Raw genomic sequence first — 25,744 nt, 5'->3', positions numbered from 1 at the left:
TATTGATGAGGAGTTCGAGCAAGAGGAGAGTAACAAGCAAGATGAGACAGTGCCTGCAGTTGTAGGATAAGACACTGCTTTCTATTTCTCTTACATTTGCTTAAAAGTTATATCAGAATATTTGTAATTATTTTTTTATGGTTTAAATTGTAATATTTTATGGGTGGATGAATATTTATCTATTTTCATTTGTACTATTTAATTAGTTAATGTTGCTTAAATCTCATATTATATCGTTGGGTAATTGCATTCATTCATCACTATAACTTTTTGGGTAATTGCATTCATTCATCACTATAACTTTTTTTTTTATGTTACCTTAACCTAACTAGATATACACCTGTACATATGTCATCGAAAGATGATGCATTGATAAATATTTGGGATTATGGAGTCCAAGTGTCATGCCCCAAACTCAGAAATCGGATTCACAGAAATTTCGATCGCTGAATCCGGTGCTTACAGCCTCCGTAGTACCCCACTCTCGGCTCCTAGATTCGGATCTTGGGATCCTACAAGGAGGATTTTTTTTTATACATTTAATTCGTAATAAGCATAACCATAAGACTACCCAATTCACAAAGGCAACATCATCATCATATATCCACTAATATAATCATTTGAGTACAATGCTGAAAGGGAAATACATAAATCAAAAGTCAAGCTCCAGAAGACCGCTGCACACTCCAAGCTCAACACTACTGCAACCTAACATCACCTGCACGCATCTATCGTGCATAAGCTTATAGAAAGCTTAGAGGGTGGTGTAAGCGTGTGCACAAGGTAAGTGCCAAGTATTCAATGCAATGTCATAATCATATAATGTCGAAATAGGCGCAAGGTCATGAATCATATGTTATCAGAGTAAGCGAAAATACTGACAAGTCCATGAGTTAAGCAATATCAGAACGCTCAATATAAATCAACTATATAAATGAGGAGTCATAAAGAGTCAAATATCAGATGCCGTATCTAAACCATATAAATGTAGAAACATAATAACCCAAAATATCATATGCAGCGGATGTAATACGATATGCGGTGCGAATGTAATGACCCTGCTGGAGTGTGAAGTTGGGGTGATAGTACGTAGTATCGCAGGCTATGGGGTCCATTACAAGGGACTTCTATCCAAACTAGTCCCATACCTAAATTTGGATAGTCAAACTCAATGTGGTAAACTCCTGATCTCAGGTTAGTCGCACGCCCTAACTGAAATCCTGGCCATTACGAAGGTACATGTACCAAATAGTTGCGCACCGCCAGCCCGAGTGGATAGTGAATGAATGAATGAATGAGTATGTAATTCCTGCTCAATAAGTCCACATATCAGTACTGTTCGTTTCCGGGATCATCACTGGGGTTTAGTACACTCCAAATAGCACCGCCGCTCTCTCACCCGCACAGTCCAAGTGAGCATAAGAAACCTCACTATCTGCCTGGCCAATAGTCTGTTAATACCTATCCGGCACGTCGATAACGGACCCATTCACGAGCTGGTCAAACTCAGCCTAGTATTGCCCCCTACGCTCGGGCGGGTAAGGCCACACCCCCTCCCAACCGACCACGACACAGTGGGAGACGCGGTCTCCTGGTATTCGGCACTCAGGGGCTAATGTATCCACTCGGTCTCGACGTTGGGGCGTCCTCTGGTACCAAGAGGGTTTAGGGATTTTCACCCAGGGTCATCTATGGTAGCCTGATGCTAGAATAAATTTTCGGTGTCCCGTTTGGCCATCCACGATATACCTGTGGAGGCTACAGCCTTGATATCGTTAGGGCGTACAGTAATCATAATGCGAGATGCATGAGTCATACAATCCAGTCATGCATCAATCCTGCGCATACTGTGCGCTCATGTGAGATAACCTCCGTCTATCAGGGAGTCTCATAACAACATGCTCAATGACATATGCAATGATCAACCACATCTCATAACAAACATGCAGATGATGCGTATAGGCATGTATCGTGATGTTATGCTATCATATACTTATAATCGGTATCAACAACTAGCATCGACAATCGACCTCGACAATTTGGACATTTAACTAATATTGCCCCTAAGGAATGGCCCTCATGGAGCCTAACATATAGTGGACCCATGACCTGACACAAGGGCCAAATATACAACACCATGGGCCTCACTTAAGAGTTTAATATATGTCACGATGGGCCTCTCATATGGGCCTAACATACATCACAATGGGCTCCATCGCTTAGCCCTCAAATGCATCACAATGAGCCTCATCACATGGGCCCATATACATCACATTGGGCCTTAAACACGGGCAGAATACATATCATAACAGGCCTCAAATACGAGCCGCATATACACCACATTGCGCCTCATGGGCCTCAAACAAGGGCAGAATATACATCACAATCGGAATCCACAATCGGTCATGATGATTGACCTCAATCGATAATCGGCCAATCGGCCATGACAATCATAATCGGTAATCGGTCACGATAATCGGCCTCGATCGATAATCAGTCAATCGACCACAACAATCATAATCGGTAATCGCCACAATAATCGGCCTCGATCGATAATCGGTCAATCGGCCATGACAATCATAATCGGCAATTGATATCAATGAGAATGACCTAACAAGGCCTAAGGGAAGGTCACAATGTGGACGTTTAACCATCATTACCCAAAAATGTGGACATTCAACCAACATTATTCCCAAGCAGTGGTCCACATAGAGTCAAACATAAGGTGGGCCTAAATATCCAACAAGTGGCCTCAAATAGTCATCACAGGTGGGCCTTACACATGCAGCACGTGGACCTACACATCATAGCAGGTTGATACATTGGACCGCACCATTGGCCTAATATATACATCACAGTGGGTCGCATCATTGGGTCGCACCAATGGGCCTCATATCCAACAAGTGGGTCGCATCAATGAGTCGCACTAATGGGCCTTATACACATCAAGTTGGGCCTCGATAATTGGGCTGGAAACATATCACAATGGGCCACGACATACGGCCGGAAATACGTCATAATGGGCCTTACACATACATCATGTGGGCCGTAATACACGGGTCTTAGATACATCCCAATGGGCCCCAACACCTGGATCGGGTATACATCACATTGGGCCCCGAACATGGGCCATATATATATCACATTGGGCCTCACCATCTGGGCCTTAAATACGTATATCACATGGGGGTCACATGAATGGACGGTGTGAATAGACAACATATATATCACGGTGGGTCCCACTATGATATGGGTCTCCCAGGAAGGTGGAGGGTTTGTAGATCACGATGAGAGCTAGGATTACATCTAAAATCATTTCAATAGTTGTAGGTGCAACATGTGCATCATTGTACACAATCACTCTATGGGGGTACATGGCTCACTAATGGTAATCAACATTGTCCAAATTTTGCCCATGTGAATCAACACCTTCCAGACATTGCCCAGCACCATCCAAACACTCTGGACGGTGTGGATACGAAACATACATCGAGGTGGGGTCCGCAACACCGCCCAAACACTATTCGGCACCGTCCAAGCATGTCCAGCACTGTCCAGATCATCTGGATGGTATGGATGAAACAAATACATCACTGTGGTCCCCACGTGGGTCCCACAACATATACATGTATATATGTATTATAATATATAATAATAATAATAATAATAATACTATCATTATATCTGACCAACGCCCAGCCCTGGACGGGCTGCTTGGATACAAAATATATACATCACGTGGGCTCAAAATACATCATATCAGGCCTTATCAAGTGGGCCCCAAATATATCAAATCGGCCTCATCAAATGAGCCCCTATAAATATCAAGGTGGGCCTGAACAACGGGCCACAAATACACCAAGGTGGGCCTCAACAAACGACCACACAAATGGGCCCCAGGTATATCAAATGGGCCACACCCAAATTATAAGTGGTGACAATGATTTCCACCATTAAAATTCCCAAAGGCCCACGATAACATTTATTTCTCATCCAATCTGTTCATAAGGTCACAATGACCTGAAAGGGATTTTAATGGTGGACGATCAAACCCACCGATTTCTATAGTGTGGTCCACCTAATCCTAGATTTGTCTTTCTTTTTTTTTTTAGTCCCAAGCCTAAGATAAGCTTTCAAAATGGTTGGACAAATTGGATGAAACACATGCATCATGATGGGTGTCATAAAGGCCCACCATCATATATACATTATATAATATAATATATAAATGATATATATAATATATATTTATCACAGGTGCAGCCCACACGTGGGGTGGGTCCCAAATAGATGGACGGCATGGATGAAACATATACCACATGGTGGGATCCCCCTGCCGTCCAGCAGTCAGCTTCAATGGCTGGACGACATATATAAAACACATACATTTTGGTGGGGTCCACTAGCCGTCTAGCAGCTCTGGATGGCATTGATAAAACACATACATCTAGGTGGGTTCCACCGTCCACAGCAGCGGACGGTGTGAATAGAACACATACATCACTGTGGGTTCTAAGTAGGGCCCACCATAATGTTTATATGCCATCCAATCCGTTGAAAGGGTCACGTGGACCCAGATGAATAGGAAAAAAATAAATTTCATAATGTTCCAAAACTTCTGTGACCCAGAAAAGGGTTTCAATGGCTGACGTTCAATCCCGCTGTTTCCTATGATGTGGGCCACTTGAGCTTCGGATAGGGCTGATTTTTGGGGTGGGGCCCACTGACTTAACGGGCCATCAAAAGCATGGTGTTGATGTGGGATCCACATCACGGTGGGGCCCACGGCTGGGACCGTGGTCTCAGCCTCTTCCGCCCATGCAGTCACAGGGCGCTGCCTGCGTCCTCTGTCAGCAGCAGCAGCAGACGTTGCTGCTGTTATTATTTTTTTTTTGAAAAATCATGTATTTTGGGGATTTTCATACATGGGGCCCGCATCAGGTGAATCCACTCCATCCATTACATTCCATGGCTCGAGACAGTTCGGACGAGTCCAATATTTGGGGTATTTTGAGTGTATAGAAATATTAGGGTGGATTTCAATGGTAGCAAATACTATTTTCTACGGTATGGCCCGTCAGAAAATCAAATTCACTTCATTTTTCGGCTCAACGCCTAAAATAATCTGGGGAATAGAATGGACGGCTTGGATTAAATTAATGCATCAAGGTGGGGCCTGTATCAATGACCCACGCAAAAGTCTAAAATCCCACTGACGTTATGTGTGTGTGTGTGTGTGTGTGTGTGTGTGTGTATTTGGTTAGCTTATTAGTACACACCCATGTTAGTACACGCACTCCACGTTAGCCAGCTTCACGTCCAGCGTCCAGGGACGCTAGACGGCATGGATAAACACAGTATTATGGTGGGTCCCACATGTACGTGGCCCACGCTTTATCAAGGTGGGTCTCGCATGAACGTGGCCTACCTAATGGGTCTGATAGTGTTTTCTCATCATCCATAAGGTAGGGTCCACATGACTTGGATGGTTTGGATAAGACATACATCAAGGTGGGGTCCATCCAAGTGGGCCACACATCACACAAAATGAAGAGAGAGAGAGAGAGAGAGAGAGAAGCACCCACCTCTAGATCAACTTTTCTTCTGCTTATGCAATCTAGAGATCCAAGGGGACAATTTCAACGGTTGAGATGATGATCTAAGGGTTGGATTGGGTGATAGGAAGGTGGGCCACACAAGCTTTCCCATGGAAGCTTACTTGGACGTGGGATGCTTGCTTGGAGAGTGAGAGAGATGAGAGAGAGAAGTGTAAGAGGGAGAGATGGGTGTGATGGGTGTGATGTGTACTTGTGTAAGAGAGGGTTGACTTTAGGGGAGGGGTGGTTGTACTTGGGGATGGGTGAGTGATGGAGTGTGATGTGTACTTTGATTGATGGGATTGATGTGATGGATTCTCGAGATTGCAACCCGCGACGTTTCCCTCGAACTGAATGCGTGCCCACATATCCTGGCACGGGTATCGCCTCGGCGAGCGAGACGTGGCGTCGGAACCGCGGCGACGGCGCGGTCGCAAGGGTATAGGTCTTGGGTCGAGCCGACTCTGGAAAATGGGATACGACTCAGGGTCGCACGCAACTGCCGATTACAGATCGTAAGTCGCCGGAATTCGACCGGGAGGACCGCGAAAGCCAACGGAACAGTACGGGCTATGATACGGGCCTTACACCAAGTCTACTTCCAAGATGAAAAGATAAAGTTGCAATGTAAGTTACGTGAAAAATAATTTGTAAACAAAAGAAATCGGCTGAAATTACATTTAGCCTGCCGGGGAGAAGACACCGCACCATGTAGCAAAACTCCTCAGGAAGTCCGGGATTTATTTCGAGTCATTCTTAACTCAAATATAAAGACTTTCTACACCCCTCCCCCTACAACTACAACTAATACAACCAGCTATAAAATATATAGAAGTGGGCCTATTATAAATGAAGAATAGTTAAGCATATGAATTGCCTCTAATTTTAGGCCTTCCACAGTTTGTAGAGAAGAAAGAAGAACAAGAAAGCTTTAAGGGAACAAGAAGAATACGATTATAAAGAGGTCGTAAAAGAAAGCTTAAAAATGACATCCAGATCAAGGAGTACTAGACAACGACATCTACCTTTGAGACAACATGATGCTGAAGCAGGCACGAGTAAACTATCAAAGTTTCTTAAAAGTCTCGCAGCATTTTATAAGCGGTTGGGAATTCTGTACAAATTAGATCATAAAAAGCGGCTGAAAAAACTTGTTGCATCTATGAATGAGGACGATGGGAAGACATCTCCACCATCCGATTCAGCAGAGGTGAACGACCATCTTTTGGACACCTCTAGCTTGGAGTCGGCTCAGAGTTCTCTTGTAGTTGAAGCCATAAAAAGAGAACCAAAGGATGATTTCGGCGATGAAGGTGGAGGTGGAGGAGGGGGTTACTATTACGGTTACGGACAAGGTTCATCTGGTTACATGCCACAAAGACATTCATCATACAAAGGTTATTGAATGTATGAAAGTTTTACCTAATCCGTATGTCAGTATATGTATGTTAGGTTTATCTACTTTTGATTTCGGATAGGGTTTATTTACTTTATTCATTTTATGGACATGGTTTATTTACTTTGGAAGTTGGATCTGTGATATTTTAAGTTTTTTAACAGTTGAATCAGAATGACCTAGCTAAATGGTACAATGCAATAATATACGCGAATATACGATCATGGCATATGTGATCTGGCACAAATGCGATTGCATATGCGATGTATGAACTCTTAATCTCTCTCTCTTATATTTCCACTCCAAGTGGTGTTAATCTCTCTTTTAATTGATTTTATTTCTCTCAAATATATTTTAAATATATGTAAAATTAGTTATTTAATCATTTCGGAAAGTTAGCCTTAATTTTTTTCTTTTTTTTTTTTATAATTTTTTGGAATTTTTAATTTTTAATTTTTTTAAAAAAAATACAACAGAAGGACCGATCCAAACTGCGTTGCCGATCAGAAACATTGATACGATGGACCCCACATAGGCCACGCATTAGACGGTTCTAGAAAGAAAACACCTCAACGGTTTGCATTCTGACCCAATCAAGCCCAAACTTCAACATATCGGATCATCTCCCAATTCAGAGCCATTCAGGACGAGGGCCACCACATCTACGATTTGGATACCCGAAACACACACAAAGTATCGAATAACCTACCCTTGTGGGCTATGCTCAGTTGCCTCCTGCTAAGTCCCCTTGGCAGTAGCTACGTGGGGCCACCGCGATGTCCTTGTGGTATCCACTCCTTCCATCAGTTTTCTAAGCTCACGTTATTACAGAAGCCAAAAATGAGGTTGATTCAGAACTCAAGTGGGCCACACGACACGAAACAATGGGGATGAAAATGCCAGCCATGATGTTTATATGCCATCCAAACCGTTCATAAAAGTTAATCTTACCAGAAGACCATAAAACACGAACATTAGGCTGACCCAGAACTTCTGTGGGCCCACAAGGTGTCAATGGTGGGCATTCAATCCCCACTATTTCTGTGGCGTGCTCCACCTGAGTTTTGGATCTGTCTCATTATTCATGGAATCATGTTCCAACGTGATCATGACAAACTGATGGACGAAGCGGATGTTACACGGACATCGTTGTGGGCCCCACATAGCTTCCGCGCAAAGGAATCTGCTATGGGCGTGGGGGCACAGACCATTCGCGTCCTCGTGTTTATATAAAGAAGACCCAGCTTCCCCCATCCACTCTTCGATCTCGCCAAGAAGGGAAGGGAAAGAAGAAAGAAGAACGAAAAAGCAAAGAGATAGGGGTGATACGGTGGGAATTAAGAAAAAGATGGAAGGGCAAGAAGGTAAGCAGGAAGCTAAGCTGGTGTTGGCGAACAAGCTCTTCCTTCTAACTCACCCAGACGTTCCAGACATTGAGAAAGTCCGTCTCAGGGAAGATGTCTTCTCTTTTGTTAAAGCCGACGGTATAACATTCTCTCTCTCTCTCTCTCTCTCTCTCTCTCTCTCTCTCTCTCTGTGTGTGTGTGTGTGTGTGTGTGTGTGTGTGTGTGTGTGTGTCTGTCTGTCTGTCTTTTCCTTCTTCTCCCGATTCTGCCCTCTGTCTGTCTTTTACCAACCAAAATGACCTTTTTCTGTATGCAGGCATGGCTCTCCTCTACGAATCCCTTGCTGCAGACTCTGTGTTAGAGATGGATCAAGCGCTTCTGGATTCGATGCGATCGGCAATTGCTGATGAGCTTAAGAAGCTCGATGATAAGTAGGCTTTTCCTTTCTTCTTCTTCATCTTTTTTTTTTTTTTTTTTTTCCGTTAATACGATCTATTCTGTCCTCTCTTTCTTTGTTGAAGTTCCCGCTGTCTTTGACCAGAGATTTAGGTTTTCTGATTTGAAAGCCATAAACTCAACAATTGGGTCTGTAAAACCCAGGTTTTATCTCTAGGAGTAAAGTGGTTGATTACAAACAATTGCAGCAGGACAAATGTGGACTTTTTGGTTTTTTCTAATTCAAAATTGGGACAGATTTCAACAGTTCATATTCAAATTTAGACTTGGCATGTTGCAGATTATAAATAACTAGCTCTAACCAATTGACTCTAAAAGCTAGATTTTCAGCCTGAAAAATACAAATCAGGTCAAATGATTAATTCCAAAACAGTTTTCTGGCGAGAATCACAGTAAATTGGATTTTGACTGATTGATTTTATTAGGAGGTTTGTGGAAAACATACCTACTAAAGACTTGGTCATTCAGTGCTGTATCTTTCTTAAAAAGTGACAAATTTTATTAAAAGAGGAGAAATATAAAGATCGCATCTCCCATATCTAACAAAATATGAATTGATTAGTATATATGGAAGGTAGAACTTCCATCTAACATAGGGACTAATCTTAATTCAAAGGGCATTCCTTGGCTTTGTTATGGTTTTGGTAGGTTAGGTTAATTTGGGATTAGGGAATTGGGAATTAGGGTTTTCGGTTTTGGGGATTGATTATTTAGGTTTAGGGATTTAGGGTTTTAGAGTTTAGGTTATGGTCAAGAGGAAGAGAGAAGTGATGGAAAAGAAGCGAGAGGACCGCGTAACAAGGGGCCCATCTGTACGGACAAGGATTTGGGTTGGGGTAGATTGGGTTGAGGTTTAGATGGGTGAGGGTTTGATTGGATTGAGGTTTGAGGAAAACAAAAAGGAAACAAAGGAATATAGGGAAATTGAAAGAGATTGAGGGAAGTAGAGAGAGAAAATGAAGATAATACCTTGAAGAAGAAGAGAATAAGAGAGGAAGATAAGTAGAATCACTCCATGGCTTCACACTAACTCCAATCACAGGAGGTTTTTTGTTGCTCAAAAGCAAAAGAGAGAAATTTCATTAAATGCATAATAAGCTTATGGCATTCACACACCCGAGCCTTTATAGTCTATTTAGAGTGTTTTTACTAAAAAACACCCTTATTGCTAAGAAATGTCTAGAATACCCCCCCTTATTTCAAATAAGACAAAATAAACCAAAATTCCTAAAATAAATAAACAAAACAATTAAACTAAGCCATCCAATGACTCCATCATGTCCAATGGTCCACAATGAAGATGATCTCATGATCAAGATGGTCCACAGTCACGATCCCACAGTCCAACATGTGTATCCAATGAATCCAACGATGTAGATGTATCAAATCAGCTCCCATGTACAACCCACATGCATCTTCCCAGTTTGGGGCCTTCAAAGACACATAAACATGCATGTGGGCTTTTTCTACACGGCTATGTACTCGATACGGGCCCTATATAATGATCATCCAACTATAGAGATGCTGGAATTGGGGCCAAAGCTCTCATCGTCTTCTGGTATACTCTGAATGATGCTCGGATGTCCTTAACAACCCCCCTCGACTGAGAAAAGTTTATCTTTGGTGAAATAAAACTGCGATAATGCTCTAGTAGATCCAGGTCTAACCTTTGAAGCTCAGTTTCTGTGATCCACGTACTATCAGAATTTGGCCTATCTTTCACCTAAGGAGATATTTTTGGTAACCTCCTTGTCAGGTAGAAACCACTTATTCATCCAAGATACCTTTTATCTATTATCTTTTAGTAGGTATGGATGGTAAAGGAGGCAAAGGTTGAGAAGGCTGATTTGGCGAGAGCCTTGGGTCATCGAATGGATCGGGATTTGGGTCACTGTGCAGGTTGGGAGAAAGGCTAGTGGGTGGAGGAGATGCTGGACCATTAAACGACACAGGATCTTCCACATTGAATGTAGAACTAACGCCCATATCAGGTGGAAGGTCTATAATATACGCATTAGATCCCAATCTCTTCAATATTTTATAAGGTCCTGCATTATGAGCTTGTAATTTCTTCACGGTCCCTTGCAAAAACCGTTCTAGCCGTATCTGAACCATCGAATATTCCCCTACTTGAAATTCTTCGAACCTGCGATGAGAGTCGGCAAATGTTTTGTACTTTTCATTGCTTACATTAATCCGTTTCTTGATTTTAGCATGCAAATCATGAATATGTCGTGCAAATGCATCTATGGACTTTGATGGCCTATGAGAGACTGACATGGGAATGAGATCTATAGGCTTCCTAGGTTTGTAATCATGCACTACCTCAAAAGGACTCATGCCCATCAACCTATTGACTGAGCTATTTTATGCAAACTCTGCAACTGGTAAAATTGAATCCCAAGTCCTAATATGGCCACCCACAAGGCATCGTAATAGGTTACCCAAACTTCGATTGACCACTTATGTTTGATGATGGTATGGCAACGAGAAATGAAGTCTCATACCCATCATGTGCCAAGGTGTCTTCTGAAAATAACTTATGAACCTTACGTCTCGATCAGACACAATGGTTTTTTGCAAACCATGCAAGCGAACTACCTTTCCAAAGAAAATCTTGGCAATGTTGGAGGCATCAGACGTTTTAGAACGTGGGAGGAAATGGGCCATTTTCGAAAAACATTCCACCACCACAAAGATGGAATCGTGCTTTCTGATCGTCTTGGGTAGTTCTAACACGAAATCCATACTGATATCTTGCCATAGAGTGTATGGCATTGGCAAAGGCGTATATAATCTAGTGTTCTGCCTTTTTTGCTTTGCTAGCTGACAAGTCTTGCATTGCTCGATAATTTTGGCAATGTCTCGCTTGAGACTAGGCCGATAAAACCTATCCTTAGCAAGGGCAATAGTTTCGTCTCTATCAAAATGACCGGCTACTTCTCTGGCATGAAGATCCCATATAAGAAAATCACTTAGGGAGGTGTAGGGAATGTAGAGTCTGCCACATTTGAATAAGAATTCATCAATTAGGACAAACCCATTGTCACTGCTCGACTGATCATCTAAAAGTGACATGTACACTTTCCCAAAATCTGGGCACTTAGAATATTCTCCCATCAATTGTTCAAACCTAGTGACTTCTAGATTGGAGTAACGCCACTTGATGACTAAGGGCATTGGCAAGTTTGTTCTCGACCCTGGCCTTGTATTTCAGAACAAAGGTGTATTCCTGGAGAAACTCTACCCACTTTGCATGCCTTGAGTTTAGCTTCTTCTGAGAGCGTTAAGGTATCTCAAAGCCTCATGGTTAGAAAACAAGACGAACTCTTGCAGTAGTAAGTAACGTCGTTAATGTCGCAATTGTCACTAGGATTGAACTACCGGGTAGAATTTGTTGTCATAGGAAGAGTATCATTGCTTTGCCTCATTCAACTTCTCATTAAAATAGGTAATAAGGTGCCCTCCTGGCTATGCACTCCATTTATGCCTAGTGTTCAAAATATCGGTATCGCGTTACATATCGCACCTTTGGGATACAGATACGTATCGGTTATTGCATGGGATATATCGGTTGTATCACGTAATGTATCGTTGTTATTGGAAACATGGGGAAATTGGTCGATTTTTTCAATGAAACTTCAGTGATTGTTAAAAAACACATTAACACACACTTATAAATCAAAACATTACAAAAAAAAAAAAAAAGTGAATATGATAGGTTTTCTTTTTATGGGGTCCTAATCTATGCGTTGTCTAACTGAATTGATGCAAGTATGTTCAAAGTTCATTCATATAATTTATAAATATAAGAAGACGTGTGGAAACACAAGCAATACATTCAAAAGCAAAAGAAAAATCACTAGATTAGGTTACATACATGTTTGATTTTATGTTTGGACACAAGGATTGCAATCGATTTACGAGCAAGTGGGAAATTTTGATTTTTTTCAACTTTTCGCAACTCAGCCCATCTCATCCAAATCTCAAAATTGAAGCTCCAAATCCATGCTTTTTCATGCAAAACATGAAAAACCATGTATTTGTAACAATTTGACGCAGATTTAACATGATTTACAGAAAAAAAAAAAAAAAGGATCGAAAATGCTCACTAAATCGAACATGTGAGATATATCACACTACTTACGAGTTTCGTATCGCACAGGTGGGATATAAGATATATCGTGGGATATATCGGCCAATATCGTCGATATTTAAAACACTGCCTATACTTACTCCAGATGCATCACACGCAACCTCGAAAACTTTAGAAAAGTCAGGAAGACGCATGATAGGAGCCTCAATCATCTTGCCCTTAATCTCTTTGAATGCTTTGGAGGCTGCATTAGTTCATTCGAACTCTCCCTTCTTTATGCAATTCGTGATGGGAACCATAATTGAACTAAAGCCTCGAATGAACCGCGTATAAAATGTAATTGAACCATGGAAGTTACACACCTCATGAATGTTTTGCGGTTTGGGCCAACTTTCTATAGCTTTGACTTTGTCGGGATCTGTAGACATGTCATCAGATGAAACAATAAACTCTAAGATGATAACTTTGTCAGACACGAAATAACACTTCTTTAAGTTGATGTATAACTTCTCTGTCCTAAGGACCCCACAAACTTGCCTCAAATAGCGGAGGTGTTGTTCCTTGGAGGTACTTTAAATAAGAATGTCGTCAAAATATACTACCAGGAACTTACCTATAAGTATCATCACTCTCATGAACGTACTCGGAGCATTGGTTAAGCCAAAATGCATGACTAGTCACTCATGTTGGTTTTCTATCGACTAACCAACAACCTCAGTCCTAGTGCAAGAATCAACGTTTACTCCCGTCGGAGACTTCTATGGAGACTAACGTATATACACTCGTGTCTGGTGAATTCGACCCTGCACAAGATCCTAGGTCTTACACAAGAAGCTATTCGAGTTTGGGTCACAAACTCTTACCCTTGATCCTATATAGTGAAAGAGAGTATATAGACTCACACTTGATAACTTACTTGCCGGATTGAGCCCATTTGTATTGTTGTTCTTGAGTTGCTTATTCAAAGCTCTCTTGTGCTTGAATCCGCTCCTCAATTGCTCCCCCGAATATCGATATCGATGCTTCAGCTCCTATAGTCATTTGCCTTGCATATGATGTACCAATGAGGTGACCAAGGCAAGGGAGGTTGGGTAAATCTCCTACAACACATGAGAATGTTGTAATTCCTAGGGGATTCACCTAGATGGGCAATCTAGAGAGTTTAGACAATGATTTGACTATAGGCACAATATCTAATATCTAGAAAGGTGAGAGTTCTTCCACATTTTCGGATAGGAGCATAGAATGCTCATTAGAGTGAAGAATCACAAGAAGAATGGCATGAAACTCTTTGGATAGAGGTCTAGGATGTGTGGTATGAGTGAGAAAATACATAGCCTTCTATTGCACTAAAAATTCATTGAAATGCCCAAATGTTGTATGCCCGTTATAAATAAACCAAGTTTCAATGATTAAAAAAAGTGCAGAAAACGACCGGTTCGATTGATTGATATGAACCTTTGATTGATCAAGTGATGCATCGATTGATCGCTATAATTCTAGCTTATTTCGAAAGCTTGCTGAACAATTTGGGGCACCTTCGATCGATCGACGATTGGATTGGTCTATCAATCAATCAACCGAAATGATTTCCAGACAGAAACTTACTGGACAATTTCAGCTCTGGTTGATCGATCGATCGATCGGAGGTTCAATTGACAACCCTATGAGTCTGTTGTTATGGGCTATATGTTTTACAACAGCTCATAACCTCTTATCGCCGAACTTATCATGTTCCAATTAAGGTTCCTAAAGCTATGGATGATCAAACAAGATTTACCTATCAAGGTTGGGATCATCTAGAGGTTAAGGGTTGTTTTGGGTCAAGGTTAGGGTCACCAAGGCACTTCATATACCTGTTCTTTGCTCCTTGATGCTCCATGTCCGCCTGTGTCTTTGGTCTTCAGCTTCCAAGGGCTCAACCGATTCCCTGACACATGGACTCACGTAATCGACAAACAAGGTGCACAAATAAGTGCACTAACAAATGTTGCAACACATCGGGCTCGAACCCAATTGTTGATGAATATGATGAATAATCGTGATTCTACCTATTTATCTCCTATTCCTCTCTCTCTCTCTCTCTCTCTCTCTCTCTCTCTCTTAACATTCATGATTTTATTGCAAAAAGATAAAAGCCAAAGAATTATGAGAAAAAACAAGATGAGAAAAACTTGTTACTAATCTCCCCAACTAGTTAGAAATCCACTCCGATAAAGAGGTAGAGTGATTCTACCTATTTATCTCCTATTCCTTGTTGGTTTTAAGAAAATCAGATCCAGATCTGATGTAGTACTCCAGATATAGATATGCAGCAGTGTTTGATTAGGGAAAATTCCAAATTCTGCCCATGAAGCTTCCCGCTGCATCATACTTCTGATGGAACCCTGGTCTCGGACACATTAGTTGACAGATTTGGACAAATTTATTAGATTCCCATAAAAACTTCTGATGTTCTCATAGTTATATCCAATCTATAAATAAGCATTTAGCATGTCCCAAGGAGTTTAAGGACTGGACTGATATGCTAATTCCTTTCACATTTGACAGGATTGCTGATGCAGAAGAGAACTTAGGTGAGAGTGAAGTGCGAGAGGCTCATTTAGCCAAATCCTTGTTTTACATCCGAATAAGCGACAAAGTATATTCATTTTTTTCTCATAAGACCTCACATTGCCTCTTGTTTCTTTGGAATTCTCTTTTCAGTAAGTATATATATTTTGACCCTCAGCTACTTCATACCCACAGGAAAAGGCTCTGGAGCAACTTAAAGTGACTGAAACCAAAACAGTTGCTGTGGGTCAGAAGATGGATTTGGTGTTTTACACGCTGCAGCTTGGATTCTTTTATATGGATTTTGATCTCATAGCCAAGAGCATCGATAAAGCTAAGAAGTAAGATGCTACTTCATCCTAGACACTTCTTTTATATATATATAGATAAAAGAGAGAGAGAGAGAGAGAGAGAGAGAGAGAGAGAGAGAGATTTGAGCTTTTAATTATTTGTATATTAATTGCAGCCTTTTTGAGGAGGGAGGTGATTGGGAAAGGAAGAACCGCTTGAAAGTGTATGAAGGCCTCTACTGCATGTCCACCAGAAATTTTAAGAAAGCAACAAATCTATTTCTTGATTCCATTTCGACCTTCACAACTTACGAGCTATTTCCCTATGATACCTTCATTTTCTACACTGTCCTTACAAGCATAATATCATTGGATAGAGTTTCTCTTAAACAAAAGGTACGTAAGTTTTGTCCAATTCAATTGGTCCTGGTTCTTTATACTGTGGCTCCTGATGTTGTGGTGTAAAACATGGCAGGTGGTGGATGCCCCAGAAATTCTGACAGTGATTGGAAAGATCCCATTCCTCTCTGAATTTCTGAACTGTCTCTATGGTTGTCAATACAAATTATTCTTTTCGGCATTTGGTAAGCACTTTTCAACACATCAGCATATAGTTTCTATTGTTTGCTCTCTCTCTCTCTCTCTCTCTCTCTCTCTCTCTCTCTCTCAAGATAATAGCTACCTTAATTTTCTAATCATGGCAATCAGGGGTTCTTTTCCAGCTTAAATACCAAAAACAAAATTAGAGCCACTTTGTGTGTGTGTGTGTGTGTGTGTGTGTGTGTGTGTGTGTGTCATGTGCATGCATGAGTGTGTGCAATATACATAGGTTGCCCTGCCCAGAGTATTGCATTATAGAAAAAAATAAAATCAGCCACATCCATTCATTGAGTAGATGACACTTGTATTATGCTATTTATCAATGACTATACATTGTTTTCCATGGTATGGCCCGCTTGGTGAGTAGATGGGGATGATTATTGCATTAATTGATCCTCATGGTGGGGTCAACCTATTGGAATGGTTGGATATTGCATTGACTTAAAAGGTTGGAAGTTATCCACTTGGTGGATCATAACTTGGTCTTTCAATATATATATATATATTGAAAGATGATAATTTTATTAAAAGGTCGCAGCCAATATTTACAAAATACAAAACCAGGAGATAAACTACTACCAGCCCATTGGAAAAAGAAAGGAGCTATTCGAAGCCAAAACCCATTCTCTGACAGAAGATGTAGCCCTCTTGAAAACATTTATCGCTTTGTCGCTCTTGTTCTTGAACACTTGGCTATTTTTTTTTTTCTAACAACAGTGCCCACAGAACCACTATACAACTAAGCCTCCAAATATTTTTCTTTGATTTCCCTGCACCTCTCAAGGCCAAGATAGAAGAAATTCCTCTATTAAGGCTGGAAGCACCCATACAACCCTGAAAAGCTAGAAGAAGAAATCCCACTCCTCTCTTGCGAAAGAGCAATGAAAGAACATGTGATTCACTGATTTCGCATCTTGCAAATAGAGTGAGTAAGCATTCGGAAGAACCATATTCCTCTTTGAAAGATTATTGATAGTAAGCACCTTGTTCCTACTAACTAACCAACCAAAGAACACTACCTTCAACGGAGCACCATACTGCCATACATATGTTGGCGACGCTAACCTTCATTTCCCTATCTTTGCTTTGAAACCGATACAAAGATTTTACTGAAAATCATCCGCACCCCCCCCCCCCCCCGAGAGATAACAAGATTTTTTTAATTAAAAACCGCCACCAAGAAAACTATGCAGCAAAATAATACAAGGCACCCACAACTAGGAAAAAGAAGTGAAAAGGGGGGTGGATCTTGCCTCGAAAACATTAGAGGCCCAATCCCTAACTAAAAAGGATATTCTCCTAATCACGACAACCTCATACTTGCTTCTATTGAGAAAGCAACGCCCATTCCTTTTGTTCCAAATACCCCACATAACCGCAACCAACAATAAATGCCGTAACGCTTTAACATCTTTGTCAGAAAGCCCCTCCATGCCTAGCCTAAAGCAAGCTATCCACCAATTCCGTCATGACCCAATCCATATTAAAAATCTGGAGGAAGAAGGCCCACACCTTTCGAGCAAAAATGTAGTGGATGAAGAAGTGATCAATTGATAGAGAAAGGAGGACGCAAGAGTTGAAATTGAATCATAAAGCATGGAATAAAAGAATTGCACAGAGAAGTGTCTGGACTTGTGCACATGCCACACTGAATCACTTTCCCCAAACGACGGAGAAAAAAGTCAAAGACTTCGCAACAACTCTAACTCTAAGATTTCCTCTACCAAAAGATCCCTTCTACAAGGAGGGAGCCACACACCTGAAGTGCCGAAGAGAGAAGCACCTATCCACCATGATATCCCTATTTGTAGCTACATTAGCCACCCTTGAGAAAGCGGCACTAAGAGAATTTGCCCCACACCAAGCATTTTCCCAAAAGTGAATCTGGGTGCCATCTTCTAGTGCAAAAGAGACTCCCGCAAAAAAAGGAGTTAGCAAATGATTCCACCACTTTCCAAATCGATGAAGCGCCATAAATCGACGACCTCTTTATCTTCCATCTTCTAAAATTAGTGCCATATTTGCACACAACCAGCTCTCTCCACAACCTTTCTTCTTCGGTGCCAAACCGCCATAACCACTTCCCCAAAAGAGCCATATTCATTAATTCCATAAATTTGATTCCCACCCCACCATCTTTGACCAACTTTCAAACCTCTGACCACTTGAAACTTGTGGTAACGAGAACCTTGATTCCCACCCCCACTATCTTTGACCGACTTATAACCCACCTCCTCCCATTTTTTCAAAATCCTACTGAGAGCTTCAACTACTGTCATGAAAAGGTAAGGAGAACAAGGATCTCCTTGTCATAAGCCCTCGGAGGATTTGAAGAATCCTTTAGGAGATTCGTTAACCAAAACTGAGAAGGCCGCTGAATCAATGCAAGCTTGAACCCAACCACTGCATTTTTGCCCACAACCTAATCTAACCAACATTTAATCAAGGAAAGCCCAATCCACATGATCGTATGCCTTCTCCATATCTAAGTTGCACACTATCCCTCCCTTGTCGTCTCTGTTTGGAGTCGATACACTCATGAACGATCAGAGCACTATTGAGAATCTGTCTGCCTTGAATGAAAGCACCTTGATTTTCAGTTATAATACTTGATAAAACACTTCGAAATCGATGAGCGAGAGCTTTTGTCAGAATTTTGTAAGGGCCCCCAATTAGACTTATAGGCGAGGTGTTTTGTATCCGTTACAATATGACCGTAAAGGTTGATACAGGGCATTTGTTTTTTTTTTTTTTTTTTTTTGGACTGTATCGGCCGTTATAGGGGCTGTAACAGCCGTTACGAGGCATAACAACCGTTACCCTTGTAATGGTAAAAAAAAAGACCACTTCTTTGTTCTATGCAAATCCATTTCTTTCCTCATTTTTTCACTTTTCTCTTTTAAAAAACTTTCCTACAATTTACAACAAATTTTAACCACTTGTGATATAGTTTTTAGGATCAAAATAGTAGATTGAAGCGATTTGGGCAAATAGAAGCTCAGAGGGCCATTTTTTCAAAAATCAAAATCAAAATCAAAATAAAAAAAGGTTATATATATATATATATGCTTTTCTTTTCTTTTTCTTTTCGATTTCTAATTCTAATTTCTAAATATTAGAGACACATAACGATTATGTTCATAAATTCACCAAACAACCCAAAACAAACTCTCACAAAAAAGTGGATCGTTATGCTACCATAAATATTTTCAAAACAAAAACTGAATATATATTTGGAATATTTACATTATTCTAGATTTTCTAGATATTTTTTCAAAATTTTTCGGGCAAATTTTTTTTTTTTAAAAAAAAAAACCCGTTATAGGGGTTGTAATGGTTGTTATGCCCTTGTATCAGTCGTTACGACCTATACTCATATCAGTAATAGTGGTGACCATTACAGCCATCGTTATCGATACATAATACCTTGCTTATAGGTCTAAAGTCTTTAAGTTCCTCCACACTTGCTTTCTTGGGACCAATGTAATGAACGAAGCTCCCAAATCGTGAGAGAGGTGACCTCCATAAAAAAATTCAGCAAAGAACTCTAACAAATCAAATTTAATGAGGGACCAATTTTTTTGGAAGAAAGCTAAAGGAAAGTCATTGGGAACCGACGCCTTATCCCTACCAAAGAATCAACCACTGCCTTAATCTCATCTTCTAAAAACGGCCGCTCGAGAAATTCTGCATTTGCTGCCGACAACTTGGGGAATTCCAAATGATCTAGACCTAGTCTTGGCCTATCCTCTCTAATGAGCAGAGAATTGAAGAAATTGACAATCACTTCACACACTTTATCCTTCTTTGACACCTTTTTGCCTTGCACAACCAAACTGCTAATTCTGTTGCATCTCGCTCTTGCACTGGCAAAATTATGAACAAAATCGAGTGTGGCATCTTTGACACATTTTTCTTGATTTATCCTTTTAGCCATCTTAAAGAATCCGTACTCGAGGCAACCGGAGAAGCCTTCTCCAAATGAAGAATAAGCCTAGCAAATTCTTAAAGAATCTGTACTCGATGATTGTGTCCCACATGTTTAGTAGGTTTACCTATGCATAACTAGAGTTGTACACGAGTCAAACTTGGCACAACTCGGCTCGGCTAGTAGCTAACCCTAGCTTGAACTCGGCTCGGTCCTTGAGCCTGACTGGCCAGCTCAGCTCGTTCAGTCAACAACTCGGGCCAGTTCGAGTCGAGTTCGAGCCTGTGTGACATTTTCTCAAACACATAAGGTGCATCTTTAATTTCTCACAAAATGCAAAACAATAACAACTGTTTATAAGTATTTCATCAAACACTCGGCGAGCAGCATCAAAATCAAGATATGAGGGTAGTTTTATATTGCAAAGTTTTTTTTTTTTTTTAAAATTTTTTTATTTATAGTGATTTGTTTCGTAGCCATACCTTCCTTGCCACCAACCGATCCCGTGGAGAATGTATGCAATCGAAACAACACTTCATTGAGTCATTTCATCAAACACTCGGCGAGCAACATCAATATCAAAATAATTGAGTCACTGATCTGATTCGATCTGAGTTGAGTTGAGCTCGGGCAAGCTCGAACTCGACTTGCAATTTTTTCGAGCTCCAAAAACCAGCTCGACTCGGTCCAAATCCAATTTCAAGCCGAGGCAAGTTGAGCTTTTCCAAGTCGAGTCAAGCGAGCTGACCGAGCTAACTCGACTCGTGTACAACTCTATGCATAATGGAAGCCCAAGATACCTCCTTGCAACCAAATATGGATGCCGAATTTTTAAGTTTCTTCTTTTGAGAGCCTAATTCTGAGAATCTCACTTCTACTAATGTTCACCCTTAGCCAGGAGACTGCCCCGAAAGAAAACTATAATCGACCGAAGATTTTGCACTTTGAACACATCGGCTTTACAAAACAAAAGCGTATCATCCTTATACTGTGGGTGCGAAACCTGGAAGTTTGATCTGTCCACCCCGATGCCTTCCACCAAATCTATCTCTTCTCCTCTCTCTAGCATTTTGCTAAGTGCTCCATCACTAAAACAAATATACAAGGAGACAATGGATCGCCTTGACAAAGCCCTCTTGAAGCAGAAAAGAAACCATTCAGCAAGCCATTAGCCAAAATAGAAAATTTAGCCGATCTGACACAAGATTGAATCCAAGCTCGCCATTTGGCCCCACATCCCAACCTCCCCAGTATATAATCTAGAAAGTCGCAATCCACATGATCGTATGCTTTTTTGATATCAAGTTTGTAAACTACTCATTGATCCCCTCTTCTCTTACAAGAATCATTACATTCATTTGCCAGCAAGGACCCATCGACTATTTGTCTTCCCTCCATAAAATCTCCTTGAGATGCCGATATATCCCCCAACACCACCCAGAATCTAGAAGGCAACACCTTTGCCAAAGCACCTTTCTTTTTGGGAATCAAGGCTATGAATGTGCAAGGCTATGAACCTGACCCCTAATTCTGTCGCCATGAAACCTTTATCAAAAAATTCATTCAGAAAATGGAGCACACCTTCCCTCACCACCTTCCAGAAGTTTTGATAAAACGCTAATGGAAAACTATCGGGGCCTAGAGCTTTTTCACCTCCTAAAACTGCCACTACTTTCTTAGCTTCTTCCTCTAAGAAAGGTCTCTCCAACAAATCTACCGTCTCAACCGAGATACCATTGGAACCTAAATCATCAGTGCGGGCTGACGCCAAGCATCTTTTAACAAAAGATCCTAATAGAACTCCACTATAGCACCACATATTTTATCCTTCCCCTCTAACCTCTCTCCATCTTTCAATAGAACTTTGATCTTGTTAGTGCATGCTTTAGCATTGGCAAGCGCATAAAAGAACTTTGTGTTTTGATCACCTTCTTTAAGCCACAAAGCCCTTCATCTTTGACGCCATTTGATCTCTTCCTCTCGAAATCTAGCACTATATTTTGCATGATAAACCTCCCGCCATGCTCTCTCCTTAATGTAGGGGCATTTTCACACTAGCCTTGAGTGGGGTGCCTTGTGTGATGCAGGGGCACACTTGGGGTAGGAGGCTCGCGTGAGGCGGTACCCATGTGATGTGGGGCCCACGAGGGGGGTTCGGCCGAGGTCCTAACCCATAGTATGTGGGGCCTGGGCTATGAGATAAATGGATTAATTCGCCATGCTTTATCAATTCTTACTTTTAGAGCAAGTGGTTAGTTGTCATGCATCAAATTGGTATCAGAGTGGGAGGTCTCGTGTTCGACGCTCCTCATCGGGGGTGATTAATGCAGGAGCATTTTCACACCGGGCTTGAGTGGGGTGGCTTGTGGGATGCAGGGGCACAGTCGAGGTGGGCGACCCATGTGAGGCGGTACCCATGTGATGTGGGGCTCACGAGGGGGGTTCGATCGAGGTCCTAATCCATGGGATGTAGGGCCTGGGCTAGATAAAGGGATTAATTCGCCATGCTCTATCAGTTCGAGCTTTTAGAGCAAGTGGTTAATTGTCCTGCATCACTCCTCCAACAATTGCTCCGATTCTTCTTTATATCTAGCCTCTGCAATTCCTGAAGCCACAAAAACGTTTTCTCCTCTCGGCCTTTCAAAGCCACTTTTTTCCAATCACAAATCTTCTTCTTTAATAATTTTAGTTTTTGGAATAGGGAAAAGCCTTCCCCCCCCATAAATCGAAAAAGAAGCCCACCATTCCACCATCTTATCCGCAAAACCTTCTACCTTTAACCAAGCTAGCTCAAATCTAAAAGAACAAGGACCCCAATTCTCTTCATCTACCTTGAGCAATACTAGGCACTGGTTGGAAAAAGGTTTGGGCATACCGCACTGATGGATAAGAGGAAACTTCTCCACCCATTCCATTGAGATAAGGAAACTGTCTAGACTAGACTTGATCGGATCGGCTCGACCATTCGACCATGTAAATTTGACACCCCTCATTAACAGGTTCACCAACTCATTTTTAAAGATCCATTCAGATATATATATATATATATATATATATATATATATATATATTCATACTTGTGGACAACCTCCTCCTATTTGACTTCTCGTGAGTAAACTATCCACATTAAAATCCCCTCCCAAACACCAAGGTAAAGACCATCTGCTTCTGCATCTATTCGGTTCATCCCATAGCTCACCACGAAGTCTTGGTTTTGCACGGCCTGTATACTGCTGTGAACATCCAAACAAAACCCAACGCAATATCTTTCAACACCACTGACACCAAATAGTCACCTGACCAACTGTACTCTTTCTGCCACACCATGGAGTTCCATATCACCAGAATGCCTCTCGCTGATCCTAGCGTGTCCACCACTACCCAATCTTTCTGCTTTCCCCACCACACTGAATTAATCACCCTTGAATATATCTTTTCCAACTTAGTTTACGGAAATGCTGCCAGCTGAATCTTGAATTTCGTACACATCTTTTATTTGCCCCCGCTTTTGAGCACAGCTCATAGCCCTAACTTTCCATGTCATTATCTTCATCTGAAACTTTCTGAACCCTTATTGCACCCACTCGTCCTGATCTCAGTTCCATCTCCACCATTTAGATTTTGGCTTCTGATACCGTTGTATTCGTCAATCTGAAATGGACCTGTTTAGGAATTAACTGTCTCACCCTTTCCTCAACAAATTCAAAATAAGCTCCGTGAAGATTTTGACGAAGAATCGCTCTCTGGCTGCTTCTCCAGATGCACCATGCACTGAGAGAGGTCTCGCGGCAACTGATGGGTTTTGGAAACGGGCCTAGAAGAAAAGGGAATGTGGCACGTGCTGCGACTTAAGTTTTCCCCCACACATGCAAGTGGCAACTCAACTCTATTTGATCGAGCAAAAGCTGGATAACTTGACTCATATACATTATTTAAAATCGCCTCTTGAGAAACCTCTTGATTTCAAGGTACACGTGTTGAAATCTCATTGAAAGATGAAACACAATCACCCCTACTCTCGACATGAAGCACAGGAGGCACCTGTGCCTCGCCATGTGGCAACCTCCAAGATAAGTCCTCTGAAGCACCTTTTTGCGATCCAACATCGTCTCGACAACACTCCGAAACTTGTTCCAGAGCCCCGCAAGAGCACCGGAGCAGAGGAACTGTCATCACCATCGTACCCAGCCTCCATTAGCAGACCTCTCGACTCCATTACATGATCGCTCTCCTTCTCCTGCACCACCGATGTGACTATAACAACATCACCGACCGTTAAATGAATCTGAGTCGGAGCAGGGATTGCCTTCTTCTTCTTCCTGATCTTCACATGGGCAAACTGCAGTTCACAATTGTTCTCCGTTTCTGTATCGATCTCCATTAACTCTCCGATGCAAGCTCCTAGTTCTTTAAAGATATCATCCATCCAAAGCTCAAGCGCAATCTTCCAAATCTGATACTGATGATCTTCCCACCCAAAAACTGACCAATCCCACAATTAAGATTCTCCTTTATGAGATCATTGTGAAGCCCTTTACAAGCCCTTTATACCTCATCTGCATGATCTTTGTTGCCCAGCAAAACAAGCATTTTGTCAGACCGAAGGCTTTTGTCAAACAAGCATTATCGTCTGCAAGTTTGATGCAATTCCCCGTAATCTGTTTAATCTTTTTATTTTTTTACTTTCCCTTTCTCTGTTATTTATTTTATTAATGAATTCAACCCTACTCTTTTGTTCTCAGCCGGCTTGACGGAGCAAATAAAACTGGATCGTTATCTGCAGCCCCATTTTCGGTATTACATGAGGGAGATCCGCACTGTAGTCTACTCTCAATTTTTGGAATCCTATAAGAGTGTAACCATGGAAGCAATGGCAATGGCATTTGGCGTGACGGTGGATTTCATCGATTCGTAAGTATTACATGTGGCTTGTGGGTGATAGTGTCTGCATTGATTATTGTTCTCTGGCCTGTGTATATTTGAGATTCAAGGTTTATCAACAAGTGATTAATATGTTAATTTCTTTCGGTAAAATGGTTTTGCAGTTTAGTCGGATGCGTGCGTCACCTTCCTTACCAATTGCTAAATTTGGGTTTCATCTGTTTTAATGCTTGTGATATTTTCAGGGAACTGTCCCGCTTTATAGCAGCAGGGAAGCTTCACTGCAAGATTGACAAGGTTGCAGGAGTCCTGGAAACGAACAGACCGGATGCCAAAAATGCCCTTTATCAAGTGACGATCAAACAAGGGGACTTCTTATTGAATAGGATTCAGAAACTGTCTCGTGTGATTGATCTGTGAGACAGAACACCCTAATTAGTGATAGATGAGGGTTGCTGTGCTGTATTGCATTGCAGCACAGCACAGCATAGCACGTGTTGGGAGATTGAACTGTTTTACCTTGTTTTGTTGCAGCTCTTAAATCTGTTGTCTCATTTTTTCATTCATGATTAAGTTTGATGCAACAGTAGTACTGGGTTTT

General features: G+C 41.3%; 1 protein-coding gene across 1 annotated transcript; it reads left to right on the top strand.

The window, feature by feature from the left end:
- Positions 1 to 8,249: 8,249 nt before the first annotated feature.
- On the top strand, positions 8,250 to 25,627 carry LOC131239894 (26S proteasome non-ATPase regulatory subunit 6 homolog). The gene is made up of 8 exons (XM_058237802.1): positions 8,250 to 8,477; positions 8,656 to 8,770; positions 15,442 to 15,532; positions 15,640 to 15,785; positions 15,911 to 16,130; positions 16,210 to 16,318; positions 25,005 to 25,173; positions 25,389 to 25,627. Exons 1-8 carry the CDS (start codon positions 8,342 to 8,344, stop codon positions 25,561 to 25,563), a joined length of 1,161 nt encoding a protein of 386 aa, XP_058093785.1. The 5' UTR covers positions 8,250 to 8,341; the 3' UTR covers positions 25,564 to 25,627.
- Positions 25,628 to 25,744: the final 117 nt, after the last annotated feature.

The sequence above is a fragment of the Magnolia sinica genome, chromosome 3, assembly GCF_029962835.1.
Source record: "Magnolia sinica isolate HGM2019 chromosome 3, MsV1, whole genome shotgun sequence".
Lineage (NCBI taxonomy): Eukaryota > Viridiplantae > Streptophyta > Magnoliopsida > Magnoliales > Magnoliaceae > Magnolia > Magnolia sinica.
Note: the sequence above shows the minus strand (reverse complement) of the source record. Positions and strands in the feature narration are given on the sequence as shown.